A 13,961-nucleotide genomic window follows, 5' to 3' on the forward strand; every position below is an offset into this window, starting at 1 on the left:
CTAGCTTCCTGAAAGCTACAGTGGGGCTGAACCTGCATTTCTTACTGCCTGATCAATGCGCTTCCGGCTGCCTGCACGTATTAGCAGCTGGAAGAATCCAAGGTTTTGCTTTGTCCCCTGTGCTTTTCGGCAGCTGTGGGGAAGTGCTGTGCTTGGAGTGCTTGAGCACGGACACAGCGCCGCAGAACGAGGAGGGCAGCTCCGTCTTTTCTGTGAGCCTGCTGCCGGAGCACGTCTGTAAAAACGAAAACAACAACGAAAATAAAATACCAGTGGCTGCGCTGGGAAACTCCATCGCCGCTCCACCGGCGCTCGGTGCCCAGCGCCCCACGTGGCAGCGCGCTCCCGTGTCCCGCACCGCGCACGCGCGCTCTTAGGACTCCATTTCCCAGCACCCCCCGCGAACATGGCGCCGCTCTCCCGGCAGCCCCCGCGCCTCGCCGCCGCCGCCGCTCCTTCCGCCTGTGCCGCGGGGCCGGGCTCCGTGCGGCAGCACTGGGGCCGGGCCCCGCTCCCGCCGCGCTATGGCGTCGTGTTCCGACATCCTCCGCAGCGAGTTCCCGGAGCTGGACGGCGAGGTGTTCGCTTACGTGACGGGTGAGCGCCGCCCCGTCTCGGAGGAGTCGCGACAGAGCCTCTCGGGGGAGGGGGGCCGCCCGTGGGTTGTAGCGCGATAGGAATAGTGTCGCGATAGGCATAGCGCCGCGTGCCCGCAGGGATCCTGCACAGCAGCGGCGCGGACTTCGAGTCGGTGGACGAGCTGGTGGAGGCGGTGGGCGAACTGCTGCAGGAGGTGTCGCGGGACGGCAAGGACGAGCGGGCCATCCGCGAGGTGTGCCAGCGCCTCTTCAACTGCCTCCAGCTGTAAGCAGCGCCCGGCCGCCCCCCGCCCCGCCCGGCCGCGGCTCCGGGGCCTCCCGACCCTCCTCTCTCCCGCAGGGACGAAGCACGGGCGCAGCGCTGCAGCCAGGTGCTTCTGGACGCCCCTATCCAGCTCTCCCAGATCACCGACGGATACGGTGAGCGGCGGCCGGGGGGTGGCGGCGGGCTGAGGCTCCTCCGCAGGGCTCGGGGGGGCTCGATGGGGCAGCTCAGCCCCGGCTCTGGCTCCCAAACCCCGCACCCCTCTGCCTTGTCCTGGGGCTGAACTGCTGGGATGCATGGAAGCTATCCTTCAGTCCCTTCGTCCCTGGGTTCTCCTGGCCTTCGGTCCCCTGTTGTTCAATCCTCTGTCCTTCAGTCCTCCGTATCTCCCATCCTTCGTTCCCCCCATCCTTTACCTCCCAGTTCCTCAGAAGAGGGGACCCCACCACTCACCCCCCCCATCCCCTCACAGATGCCAGCACGGACCTGCTGCCAGGGTTGCTGCTGAAGAGAGGACAGACGTCGGTAAGCAAGGGCTGCAGCCTGTGGGTGGGCTGCTGGGGTAACCCTTGCATGGGGCTGCAGCTCTGTGGCCTGCTTTGGACCCCTCACGTGCTGCGGTTGGCCAGAACCAAAGGTAGCAGTGGAGCATGGAGGTACAGGGGAGCTGTGCCTTTGCATCATTGGTGAAGCTCTTGGCCTTGACTGCGGAAAGGTTCAGAGGGAGCTAACAGGTCATTAACTTGGTGAGCTTTATTTTCCTCTATCTTAATGAGTTTCAAAGCATGGTCAGTCAGGCAGTAACGCTCAGAGTGCAGCATCTCTAACTTCGGGAAGGACTTTGGCTTCTTCAGTACAGCTTTGATTGAGTGACTACAATGTACAGGAGTGCTTCTTGTCCTGCTCAGTGAGAGCTGAACCCCGTGCAGCGATTAGATGCGAGGCAGGTTGTGCTCTGCATTGGGTGCCCCCGGGCTTAACTATGGAGACAGTTGTGCAGATACAAAGCCAGGACAGCGGCAGCTGTGTGCGGTGTGTTGTGGTGCTCTCCCTCCCTGGGGCACACGTGGAGCTCCTCGTGTGGAGGATGAGATCTAACGCGATATCTGTGCGTGTGAATGGGAGCCTTTGGGGGGAGCTGGCTGCTGCTGCTGCTGTTGGCACTGGGACTGCCGCTCCCAAGCTCGCTGTCTGGTTCTCGTGTCTGCAACTCAGAGATAATCTTCAGAGAAATTGGGAAAGATTCAGAGGAGGCCTTGGGAGGCCTCCCAGGTATTGGAGGACACGTCCTGCTTGGGAGGTTTGAGGAGCTCTGTACTGCTTACAGAGTGACTCAATGTGTCTGTAGGTACTGGGCTACAGCCGCAGTAACAAGATGCTCTCAGCCAAGCGTGCAGGTCTGTAGTGTGCTCCTGTGGCTGGGAGCTGCCTAGAAATACCTGGGAGTGCTCTCGGTCAGCCACAGCTATGTGACTGGATGCAGGATTGAGCTGAGAGCCTGGCCAAGATCGCAGGCCAGGTTAAAACACTGGGCTGCTTCTTGCCTCTGGGTTTAATTAAATGTTTTTTGGCTTTGCCACGATTGATCCACTGCATAACCTGAGTTAATTCCAAACTGGGTAAAGTTTAACAGGGGAGGGGAAACGCCGCTTAGTGGTGCTGGCTGGGGTGGGTGTATGGTGAGTGAAGGAGGTGCTGGGATAGCTCAGGATCGCGGAATCGTGGGGGTTGGAAATGAACTCTGGAGATCATCTAGTCCAACCCTCAGGCACGTTGGTGTTGTTGAAGTGCCTTGGCTGACTCAGGTCCCTGAAACCAGAGAAATGGCTCATGGGGAAGAGCCATACAGGTTGGGGTCAGCCAACTGCTTGCTGAGGTCGGACCGTTGCATACGAGCTGTTGGTTTAGGACTGCATTCCTCAAGTGCTGTAATGGCCATGTTAGCTTCCTTGAGTCTGTCCCAGTTCCCCAGTCTTAGCTCCCTTCTGCCTTCCATTCCTTCCAGGAACGAGGGACTGACAGATCTCTTTTCACTTGGAGTTGGGTTTTTGGGGCTTTTGCTGAACATGTGCTTTCACACTTCCTTTTGCCCCAGATGGTGAACGCCAAGAAACTGGAGAAGGCTGAAGCCAAACTGAAAGCCAAGCAAGACAAGAGGATGGAGCGGGATTCTGTGAAGTCATCCGGCCCTCCGTGAGTACAGCGGTGCCTCCAGCACCCCCAGGCTGCTCTGGCTGGGATGTGAGCACACAGAGCTTTCCCATTGAGCCCCTTCTCTGCATTCTGCCTACTGCAGAGTCCTCGAGGAGGCGACTGCCAGCCAAGCTGCCAGCAAGAAGGAGACCCGCATGGAGTCATCAGGCAAGAACAAGTCGTACGATGTACGCATCGAGAACTTCGATGTCTCCTTTGGTGAGCGGTGAGTGCAGGTGGGGAGGTGGGATGGACCCTGGCTGGGGCTTCAGACCAAGGTGAGGTCCACATCTGAGAGTGGTGGGGAATGACTGGAAAGATCAGGAGGCCACGTGGCCCACCTCAGCACAGCCTGAAAGGTGCTGGGGCAGGTGGCCGCTGGTTGCCTCTCTCTCCGTGGGGCAGTCTGAGCAGGTACCTGCCTGTTCCCTGCTCTAGGGTCCTGCTGGCAGGGGCAGACCTGAACCTGGCGTTTGGACGGCGCTACGGGCTGGTGGGCAGGAACGGGCTGGGGAAGACCACGCTGCTGAAGATGATTGCCAGTCGGAGCCTGCGCATTCCCTCACACATCAGCATCCTCCACGTGGAGCAGGAGGTGGCAGGTGATGAGACGCCAGCCCTGCAGAGCGTGCTGGAGTGTGACACCACTCGTGAGAGCCTGCTGAGGGAGGAAAAGGAGCTGACGGCCAAAGTGAATGCTGGCAGGTGAGATGCTCATCGCTGGGTTTCCAGCCCTTCCGCAGCCTTTTATCCATGAGGTCTTGCCTGCCTTTGTCCTGCTTGGGGTGATCAGCCTCCTCAGCACTCAGATCCTGACCTCTTGTTGTCTCTGCTCTGCTCTGCTCCAGGGGAGAAGGGACGGAAGGTGCCAGGCTATCGGAGATCTACGCCAAGCTGGAGGAGATTGAGGCAGACAAGGCCCCGGCGAGGTGAGACTGCCCTGTGGCACTGCTGTCTGTTGCCATGGCCAGATGTGGTTTGGATCACAGCAGGGCCATGCTGTGGCCCTGCAATCCTGTGTGTGGGGACAGGGGACTCTCCCTGCTTCTGTTCTCTACTTCTGTCATAGTTCTTCTGTGTTAGAGATAGTTGAGCTTCCCTAGAAGCTGGAGGTTTTGTTGTTGCTTTTTTTCCTCCCAAATGGCATTGTTACTGCTGCTCCACTCAGACCTCCCCAGATTCCTGCTGTCTAGGGAGTAGCTCTGGAATACTGGTGATAGTGAGCTGAAAGCTTCTTGTCAGTCTCCTGGGACTGAGTGTGGATGCTGTGTCTTCCTGGGCTGCGTTTTGCAGCCAAATGCTGCTCTTGGGCCTGCAGGGAAGTTTTCCTGCACCACGGTGGCCGTAAACTACGTAGCAGAGTGCCTGTGGTGACCATGGGTCTGGGAGCTCAGACTGAGCTCTGCAGACAGATGGTGTATCTGTGTTCCAGTTCTCTCTGCTTTTCCCCAGGGCGTCTGTCATTCTCGCTGGGCTGGGCTTTAATGCAAAGATGCAGCAACAGACAACCAAGTAAGTCTCCAGGCTCTGGGTATCGAAATTTGAATGGACTTGAGTTATTCTGATTAAATTGTAACCTTTCTCTGCAATCTCTACCCTTCTCAGAGAGTTTTCTGGAGGCTGGAGAATGAGACTGGCCTTAGCCAGAGCCCTGTTTGCCAGGTTGGTGTCTAGGCTTTCACTCCGTTGGTTCACCTTGCTTGCTATCTGTGCTGCAGGGGGCTGGGAGACTGCCTGGGGGTCTTCTCAGACTGTCAGGGTGGGGAGCTTTTGAGGCATTGCAGCTCTGTGTGTGGTGAAACGTGCTCTGCCTTCACCCTGTGCTCTTTTTGCTTCTGATGCCCATGTCTTGGTTTCCCTAGGCCAGACCTCCTTCTGCTGGACGGTAAGTCGATACCACAGGTCCCTTTAACCCTGCTGCTGGGCCTGCCCGTGCCCTTGCTGCTTTGGGAAGGCAGCGTGGCCTTTAGCTGCCTGCTCAAAATAGCTTGAGTGACAGGGCTGTCAGCGCTCCCCAGCAGTGGCGTGGAGCCATCCTCACCCGGGAAACATGCTTGGGCAGCCACTTGGGCTGGTCACTGGTCTTTCCCGTGTAAAAAAGCATCATCCAGACATCCCTCCTGACCTGACCTCGGTGCCTTTTTCCTCTTCCCTCAGAGCCGACAAACATGCTGGACGTGAGGGCCATCCTGTGGCTGGAGAACTACCTGCAGGTAGGGAAGGGAACAGGGTTAGAGGTGTGCTGGACGTGCATCAGGGAACGGGGACATCCTCCCAGGCTGGTGTCCTGCCTTGCTGGGTGGTGGCACTCGGGCTCCCTCAGCTCTCCCTCTCCCTGTCTCCTCCAGACCTGGCAGTCGACCATCCTCGTGGTGTCCCACGACAGGAACTTCCTGAACACGGTGGCCACGGACATCATCCACCTGCACTCGCAGCGCCTGGACACGTACCGTGGGGACTTTGAGAACTTCATGAAGACCAAGGAGGAGCGGCTGAAGAACCAGCAGCGGGAGTACGAGGCGCAGCAGCAGTACCGCGAGCATATCCAGGTACTGGGAGAAACCAGTAGGCCTGGGACACTTCTCCCAGCCTTGCCCCTTTCTCCTTGCTCCTGGCGAGCATCCCAAGCTGCCCGTATTCATTGCTGCTTAGTCCTGCAGTGATCTGTGGCTCTGTTGTTGCAGAAGGCTTAGCGGCGCTGGGGTGGCCGTGGCTGAATGGGGTTTTGTCGTTTGTAGGTTTTCATCGACCGCTTTCGCTACAACGCAAACCGGGCATCCCAAGTTCAGAGCAAGCTCAAGCTGCTGGAGAAGCTGTGAGTGTCCTGCTGCTCTGCAGAGGTGGGGAGGGGGCAGTGCTGATGGGAAGAAAACAGTGTTCCCAGGTGAATCTGGAGGACACTGTGTCTGCAGGGATGGGGTGGTTCAGGCTTTGGGTGCCGTGTCTCTGGTCTGGAGGCTTTGGCCAGGATGAGGCTCTGCAGAGCTGAAGTTTGTGGGCTTCTGGTGTGGGGTTCAGAGCAAGGCGCCTTAGTTACACTGTGGCTTTGCTATTTGCAGGCCAGAGCTGAAACCCGTGGACAAGGAGTCTGAGGTGATGATGAAGTAAGTGTCGCCTGAGCCTTGCTTGGATGGGACCCACCTCCCCTTCTGAGCAGAGTTCTGAAGTTCCTGGCTGTCTCTCACCTCCTCCTGCCTTCCCAGGTTCCCCGATGGCTTTGAGAAGTTCTCCCCTCCTATCCTGCAGCTGGATGAAGTAGACTTCTGCTACGACCCAACTCACTACATATTCCGTTCCCTGTCTGTCTCCGCTGACCTGGAGTCCCGCATCTGCGTGGTACGCGGGATTGCAGAGTGACAGTGAGCTCTGGGCTCTCCTCTCCAAGTCCCTGCTCAGAGCAAGGCCAACTTCGATGTCAGGGGTCCTTGTCCTCAAGCTGTGTGCTTGCAAATGGGGGCTGGGCCGGCTAGTCCTTAAGCTCAGGGACTGGGGAACGTGTTCCAGCAGTGCTGTGTGATCGTCCGAGAGGGCTGAAATTCCCTAAGCACTGCCCCATCCCCGAGGGAGCTCTGTGGTTTCATGCTCTCCAATGCTGCTGCTGCTTCTCTAGGTTGGGGAAAACGGAGCTGGCAAGTCGACCATGCTAAAGATCTTAATGGGGGAGCTGGCACCAGTCAGAGGGATCAGACATGCTCACAGGTACCTGGTAGGAAGAGCTGGGGGGGGGGGGAGGAGTGGTGGCTGCTCACCCACTCTTGTGCCCCTTTCCTGCAGATGGGGCTGGGAGCGCTGTGGTTACAGGGCCAGGTGCCACTTCCGCATTTCTTCTCATTCTGCAGAAACCTAAAAATTGGCTATTTCAGCCAGCACCACGTGGATCAGCTGGACTTGAACATCAGTGCTGTAGAGTTGCTGGCCAGGAAGTTCCCAGGTAGGTTTAGGAGATCTGGGCCCTCTCCTCAGCTCCTTCCCTCATGTTCCAGTCAGGTTTTCCCCCTCAAAACTTCCTCTTGGGCACTGCCTCCGTGCAGCCGCCCCATCCCGAGGCACTGGGTGCCCATGTGCTATAGCCACGTTGTGCTGTGCTCTGCAGGGAAGACAGAGGAGGAGTACCGGCACCAGCTGGGGAGATACGGTGTGTCAGGGGAGCTGGCCGTGCGCCCTGTGGCCAGCCTGTCCGGGGGCCAGAAGAGCCGGGTGGCCTTTGCCCAGATGACCATGTCCTGGTAATTCTCTCCTAGATGCCCTTAGTTTTTGTCTGGCTGCATCCCTAGAGCTTGCTTCACCGTGAGGAAGGTGGGCAGCTGGAGACCTGCTGCTGCCCTGCAGATGAAGCCTCACTTTTGGGCCTTTGTGGACACAGGGCAGAAGGAAGCAGTGGCTCTCTGCTGCTTGCTGCTTCGAGCTCGTGGGGTGCATCCCATGCTCCCAGCGTAGCACTCCCAGTGCCGCCCTCTCTTCCAGTCCCAACTTTTACATCCTGGATGAGCCGACCAACCACCTGGACATGGAGACCATCGAGGCGCTGGCGAAGGCGCTGAATAAGTTCCGGGTAAGGCGACACCCCCCTCGTTTTCCTAAAGCTCCCTGCAGCTTCCAGCTGGGGTCTCTCAGCCAGAGCCCCCCTAATGCCAGCTGTGCTCAGTCCCTTCTCCATCGTGGCATCGTTGGCAGGGCGGCATCATCCTGGTGTCCCACGATGAGTGCTTCATCCGCCTGGTGTGCCACGAGCTGTGGGTCTGCGAGAACGCCACCGTCACCCGAATCGAGGGCGGCTTCGACCAGTACAGGGACATCCTGAAGGAGCAGTTCCGCAAAGAGGGATTCCTATAGGGCTGGAGTAGGGGGGGGGGGGGGGCGGCGGATGCCGCGGTGGCCCCTGGCTGCGCTGCTCTCTGTGCCCTCGGCCCGTGCGGTGTGAGCCGGTGCGGGGCTGCGGGTGCTGCTCTGTGCTCGGATGAGGGAAGGCAGTGCGCCCCCCCACCGCTGTGCCCCACGCTGTAGGGGGGGGGGTTAGGGGGCAGCCCTGCTCTTTCTCTGCTCACCCCCCTTCCCTATCAGTGGCGTTCCTCTCCCCGCCCCCCCCCAGCACAAAGCGAGGCCTTTTGCTGCTACAAGTGCCCCCACCTCTCCCCGCCCCCTGGACGCGCGGGGGTTGGGGCGCGCTTTGCCTTTTCCCCTACCCGCCCCTGGGGCTCCGTACCCCCGGCGGGGCCCTCGGGGTGCCTGCGGGCACGGAGGAGCCTGCGGTGTAAATAAAACCGTAACGCTGCGGGCGCGCTGCTCTCGTGTCTGTGAGGGGTTACGTGGAGGGGGGAGGGAGGGGGTCACCAAGCACCAAGCTTGGGGCACCGCCGGGGCTCGGGGATGGGTCCGGGCCGGTGTGCGGGGCCCGGGGGCGGTGTGCGGGTCCCGGGGGCGGTAGGGGGGGCCCGGCCCGCGCCAGGCACCGCCCCGCCGCCCTCCCCGCCACCAGGTGGGCCCGCCCCTGCGGCCGGGGCGGTGCTGGCGGCCGCGCTCCGACCGGCGGCGGACACCAACGGACCGACCGCACCGCACGGCACCGCACCGCTGCTGCTGCTGCTGCAGGGCCGGGCGGCGATGAGCACCGGTGGGGACGGAGGGCCGCGATCGGCGGGTAGCAGCCCCGTGCCCAGCCCCGGCTCCCCGGGGGGCGAGGAGGTGAGCGGGGTCCGGGGGGATGGGGGGGGGGGGGGAAGAGGGGTCCTGGTTGCGGGGGGGGACTGGTTGTGTGCGGGGTGAGAGTAGTTGGGGCGGGGGGCGGCTGAGCGGCAGCTCTTGGGGCGGGGGGAGCGCGTGCGTGTGCGCGGCTCCGGCGTGGCCGGGGGGGGTGGAGGCTGTGTGTGAGTGCGAGTGTGTGTGCGGGGCCCTGGGGGAGGGGGCTGTGTGTGTGTGTGTGTGGGAGGGGTCTCTGGGGGGGGCTCGGGCTCTGTGTGTGTATTGGGGCTCTGTGTGAGTGCTGGGGGGAGGACTGAGGAGGGTTGTGTGAGTATGGGAGCTCTGTGTGAGTTGGGGGGGCTCTGTGTGTGTATGGGGGGGTCTTTATGAGTTGGGAGGTGGAGGGGGGGGGGGGGGGGGCTGTGCGTGTGTATGCGTGAGGCCCTGGAGGGAGGTGGGGGTTGGGAGGGCTCTGTGCTGGGAGGGGGGGGTTCGGTGGCGCGGCGGTGCCGTGCTGGGATGGGGGGCTGTTGGCTGCGATGTCCGCGGGGGTGGGAAGATCGTCACCCCCCCTCCCCCAACCCACCCACGAGTGCCCGTATCCCGCAGCTCTGCGTGCGCCTCCGGTGCGGGGGGAGCGGAGCCCCGCGGGGGGAGGAGGGCTGAGGGGGGCCGGGGGCAGCCCGGGAGCGCGGGCGCCATCTTGGGAGCGATCAGGTGTCGGCGGGGACCGGCCGGGCCGGGGCGGTGCGGGGGGTTGGGGTTGGGGTGGGGCGGGGGGGTGCGATGGGTGCCGTCCCCGCTGCCGTCCCCCCGCGCAGCTCCCGGCCCCGTGCCGTGTTGGGGCTGGGGGCCCGTCTCCCGGAGCGCCGTCCCCCAGACTTTGTTCCCCGGCCCCTGCCCGCCCCCGGGATCCCGGGGCTCCCCCGGCACTGACTCACGGTTCCTGCGCTGCTGGGCGTGCCGCGCGATGGGGGGCGAAGGGACCGGGCTGCGTGTGTCACACGGTGGGGGGGGGAGGGAGCGGCCGCTCGGGGACCCCATCTGTCCGTCTGTCTGTCTGTCTGTCCTGCGCTGGGACCCACGGTGTGGGCAGGGTCTGACCCACACGTGCCGTTTGTTGCAGCCCTTACAGAAGCGGCAGAGAACCGTGGAGGACTTCAACCAGTTCTGCACCTTCGTGTTGGCCTACGCCGGATACATCCCCTACCCCGATGAGGTGAGCCCCTCCCCAAAGGCTCCTTCTGTTTGCATCCCCTGGGGACTTACTTGAGGTCTGTGCTGTGGTCTCATGCTGTCCCCCAGCATCCCTGCTGCCATCTCACACCATTGCTGTGTTTTCCCCTCTTGCAGAATGAGCCCTGGAGCCACGGTGGCAGCATGAGCCCCCAGAACAGCACGGGGAGCACGCAGGACAGCGATAGCTGGGCCTCCTCCCACTCCTCTGATATCCATCTCCTGGCTGATGACAGGAGCAGCCGGAATGTGGCCAGGGGGGCTGCAGAGAGCAACCTGCTTTTGGGCTGCTCTGCCTTCCCCACCGGCTTCTATGATGTCCGGCCCCAGCAGATGAAACGGAAGAAGCCACCGGTGAAGAAACTGATCTTGGAGCAGGAGGTAGAGAAGCTGAGTGCTGGGAAAAGCTTTGGGCTAGAGCAGGAGCGGGGCACGGAGCTGGCTGCAATGGAGGGACGGGTGCCGCCTGGGAAAGAAGAGTTCTTGGAGCCCCCCCTCAACCTGGCTGGGGACCCACAGCCTCACGCCCTCCTGGAGGAGCTGATGAAGGACAAGAAGGACTGGGTGCATGGAGCACAGGGAGCAGAGAAGCCGGCAGGAGATGATCCACAGCTAAAGGAGCAGGAGCAGTGCTCTGGAGGAAGGAAAAGCCCCGGTTCTTGTAGTACGTTGGACCAAAGCGAAGGGGAAGATGCAAGCAGAGGGAGCTCTCAGCTCAGCGGTGAGTGTCTGAAAGAATGGAGCCTTGCTATGATGGGTGCCAAACACCGATCGTCCCTTGGCCAGGGCCACCTGTACTTGCACATGGTCCTGGTTTCTTCCTGTGAGGGGCTCGGGAAAAGTGGAGAGCAGAGGACCAGGAGCTGACCCGCTCCTTAGAGATTTTCCTGTGTAGAGGGCACAGTGCAGTCTGGAAAGGTGTCAGGGAGGTGGTTGTAAGGGCGCCTTGCTGATCTGGTCTTTACTTTTGCACTTTCTCTTTCCCCTCTTGCAACTCCAGTGGATGAATTTGCAGCAGCTCCTAACACCAAAGCAGAAGGTGAGTGGGGGGGGTTCTCCCAGCGGGAACTGGCTGTGGCTTCAGAGGTGGTGCTGTGCCCCATGGCGGGGGACAGTCCACAGCAGCAGGGCAATTTCTGACCCACGTCTGTCTCTCCCTGACCAGACGATGACGCCTGGGATCTGATCACCTGCTTCTGCCTGAAGCCCTTCGCAGGGAGGCCCATGATTGAATGTAACGAGTGTGCTACCTGGATCCACCTCTCTTGTGCCAAGATCCGCAAATCCAACGTGCCTGAGATTTTCATCTGCCAGCGGTGTCGTGATGCCAAGCAGGAGATTCGCCGCTCCAACAGAGCGCGGACGGTGCCCCGCAAGCGCTTCTGTGACTGAGCAGGGCTCTGGGGGGGCCCTCTTTACACCTCAGGCTGTAGCCCAGTCTGGCTAGACAATCAATGCAGTAACGGCAGGGGAAGGGCTGGGCTGTGGTGCTGGGCTGTCCCCCTTGCTCCTCGTCTCCTGGAAGCTGCCATGCGTCCTCCCTGGGCGTCGTGTTGACCACGGAGCTCGATTGTCCCAGAGGTGTTGGGGGAGAGGAGCCGTGCGTTGGGTCACTCAGAAACATCTCTGTCCTTGCACAAACCCGGCTCAGTGCCTTCCCCCCAGGCCAGCTGAGGAGAATCTAGTCCAAATAGTTTCTATGTGGTGTGGTGGAAGCTTACACTTATTCCAAGATGTGACTCCCATCCTCCTTTGTCCTTACCGTTGTCCTTTCCTGAGACCTTCAGGTAGGCTGTGATGGCAAAGCCCCAGTGACTCAAGTTATCTTCCAGGATGTAGATACAACCTAGGGAAGCTTCCTCTGTGTAGTGTGCTGCTCTCTAGGATGAGGAAGGAATGAATATTGGCCTTGCCCACCCCTGGAGCAGACCAGGCTGCTCCTTGTTGGGCATCAGGTGTCCATCTCCCCATAGGCTGCACGGGGGAGGCCCTGTCCCTGTCATGTGGTGCTCCTGGTTTCAGCTGCTGTGCCTGAGACCTCAGGGTAGTCCTGTTGGATGAAGAACAGCGTGCAGCAAGGGCATCCTATGGTAGATTGTTAGAAGAATTGTTCTTTGAGTCCTCTTGGTTCAGATACTCCGGTTGCACTAAAGTCTCTTGTCTGAAAAAGATGTGAGGTTGGTGGTAGGAAACCCAGCTACCCTGAGTGAGTAGGGTGTGGAACAAGCAGTGGGAAGCATTCTGGTTGGTTTTCTGTGTTCCTTGTTTCAAACAATTGAACCTTGAACCCTGCAGCCATCTCCTGCCTGCAGGTGGAGCATCTGTGATGCTGAGACCTGAGCTCGGACAGAGCTGGGTGCTGGGAGGGCTTTGCTTCTAAGTGTGCCCTCCAGCAGAGAAATTGTTTTGTTGGCTGGTTTTTTTTTTTGTATTTTTTTTTTTCTTGATATGTAGAGTGAAGTTTGATGTCAGGAAAGGGCCGTAAGCCCTTTCTCCTATGCAACTGCTGCTCTGGAGGTACCAGACCTACCTTTCAGTTCAAAATGGAAGGCTTTTCCCCGTTGCCCTTGGTTGTGAGCAGTGTGTGCGCTCTGGGGCTCCATGTGCACTGACTGTCCAAATCCCACTTCACTGCCCCTCCAAAGAGCCTGGCCTGGTGCCTTCTGCACTTTCTGGGTAGGGAACACAGGTCCTGCTGCTGTCCTGGTGCCACCTGGCCCGGCCCTGGCACACTGCTGCTGGAGCAGGGTGTGGGACAGCCCCAACTCACCCATCCCATCACTAGTTCTCTTAGCTGGGTTCTCTCCTACTTGCACATCTGGTTACTATGGGACCACAGCTGGGGGAAGTGGGGGGCACCCCCCCACCACCCAGCAATCCCAGGCTCATCCCTGTGCCTCTCCTCCTGTGGAAAGCCTGGGCCCCAAAAGTGCTTTATGTTTTTTATAGTTACTTTGTATTGATATGTAAAATAGCAAATTCTGGTCCTTGCCCTGTGGAGTGTGGCTGGAGTCCTATGTACATAATAAAGTACTTTTGCCATAACGGTGGTGGCTTTGGCCTGTTTCTCCCTTTCTTCCCAGGTGGGAGCTGGCCGACCTGCTGAGCATCTCTGCGTGCAAACCCCCCAACCCAGAACCCCCCACCCAGGTACCCCCCAGGCTGCACACACAACAGCCAAGGAGTGGTTCAACAGATGCTTTATTTGACAGCGAATCACGCAGCAAAGGGACGATGCCCACCTCCCTGCTGCACTGCAGTGTTGCAGGAACCTGGAGCCTCACCTCCTAGGCGGGCAGCATCTGCCCTGTGCTGCTCTGCTGTTCCTGAGCATGGTGGGAGGGCTCGGGAGCAGGGCTGTCCCCACACCCTGCTGCAGCTGCTAAGGCACATCATGGTTTTGCTCCAAAGTTATGTTTTGCTCTTGGGTTCAGATAAATCTGTCCTGATCAGTTTCCGCTCAAGTAGAATTGAAGTTTAGTCCTGCCAAGTGTTTCGGTGCTGAAGGATCCAGTTTTTTCCCAGAGTTCCAGTGCAGATGGATGTGACGTGCTGGCTTCCATCATACAGTGCTAAGGGTTCGGACTGGGGGGCAGCAAGGAGCACGGGGCGGCAGCAGGGCTGAGTGCTGGGCTGGCTCCAGGACATTTCTCCCTCATCGGGCAGAACAAAATCACTCCTTGCAGGGCCCTGCTGGTGTGACTTCTTTCACCCTGATCGGGGCAGAAGCCGCGAATGGAACAGGAACAGCAGAAAATTCAGGTGCAGCTAAGCTAGGGGCTCGCTAGCAGGGTTGGTGTGGCCAACCCAAAGCCAAGTGAGCATCCAGGAGAGCACCGAGCGGGCTCTACTCCTCCTTGGCCCACACTGAGCTGCCGGCCTGCTGCTCCAGGTGGGGAATGACTGCCTCGGTGTAGAACTTCTCCAGCTTGGGCACCGTCTCTCCCCAGAACTTGGCATCGAACTCCACGGGTGCCATGGCCGTCTCC

General features: G+C 60.1%; 2 protein-coding genes across 4 annotated transcripts; both read left to right on the forward strand.

Annotated features, from left to right (window-relative positions):
• Positions 1–444: 444 nt before the first annotated feature.
• On the forward strand, positions 445–8,328 carry ABCF3 (ATP binding cassette subfamily F member 3). Of its 2 annotated transcripts, XM_052686281.1 has the most exons (21): positions 446–597; positions 717–864; positions 940–1,019; positions 1,337–1,389; positions 2,960–3,057; positions 3,161–3,283; positions 3,496–3,762; positions 3,906–3,986; positions 4,510–4,569; positions 4,663–4,719; positions 4,920–4,942; positions 5,215–5,270; positions 5,406–5,606; positions 5,796–5,872; positions 6,117–6,161; positions 6,261–6,393; positions 6,668–6,756; positions 6,897–6,988; positions 7,151–7,283; positions 7,522–7,609; positions 7,732–8,328. In XM_052686281.1, exons 1-21 carry the CDS (start codon positions 525–527, stop codon positions 7,888–7,890), a joined length of 2,136 nt encoding a protein of 711 aa, XP_052542241.1. In that variant the 5' UTR covers positions 446–524; the 3' UTR covers positions 7,891–8,328. The 2 variants fall into 2 exon arrangements, with proteins under 2 accessions (XP_052542242.1, XP_052542241.1); XM_052686282.1 differs by lacking the exons at positions 7,522–7,609; positions 7,732–8,328 and adding an exon at positions 7,299–7,510 and having other exon boundaries at positions 445–597; positions 7,151–7,192.
• Positions 8,329–8,541: 213 nt separating this feature from the next.
• LOC128082360 (PHD finger protein 13-like) lies at positions 8,542–13,017 on the forward strand. 2 transcript variants are annotated; one of them, XM_052686440.1, is made up of 5 exons: positions 8,542–8,739; positions 9,863–9,955; positions 10,090–10,693; positions 10,973–11,011; positions 11,138–13,017. In XM_052686440.1, the coding sequence occupies exons 1-5, from the start codon at positions 8,659–8,661 to the stop codon at positions 11,362–11,364; spliced, it is 1,044 nt and encodes a 347-aa protein (XP_052542400.1). In that variant the 5' UTR covers positions 8,542–8,658; the 3' UTR covers positions 11,365–13,017. The 2 variants fall into 2 exon arrangements, with proteins under 2 accessions (XP_052542400.1, XP_052542401.1); XM_052686441.1 differs by lacking the exon at positions 8,542–8,739 and adding an exon at positions 9,562–9,678.
• Positions 13,018–13,961: the final 944 nt, after the last annotated feature.

Source organism: Tympanuchus pallidicinctus, unplaced genomic scaffold (genome assembly GCF_026119805.1).
Source record: "Tympanuchus pallidicinctus isolate F22 unplaced genomic scaffold, pur_lepc_1.0 scaffold22, whole genome shotgun sequence".
NCBI lineage: Eukaryota > Metazoa > Chordata > Aves > Galliformes > Phasianidae > Tympanuchus > Tympanuchus pallidicinctus.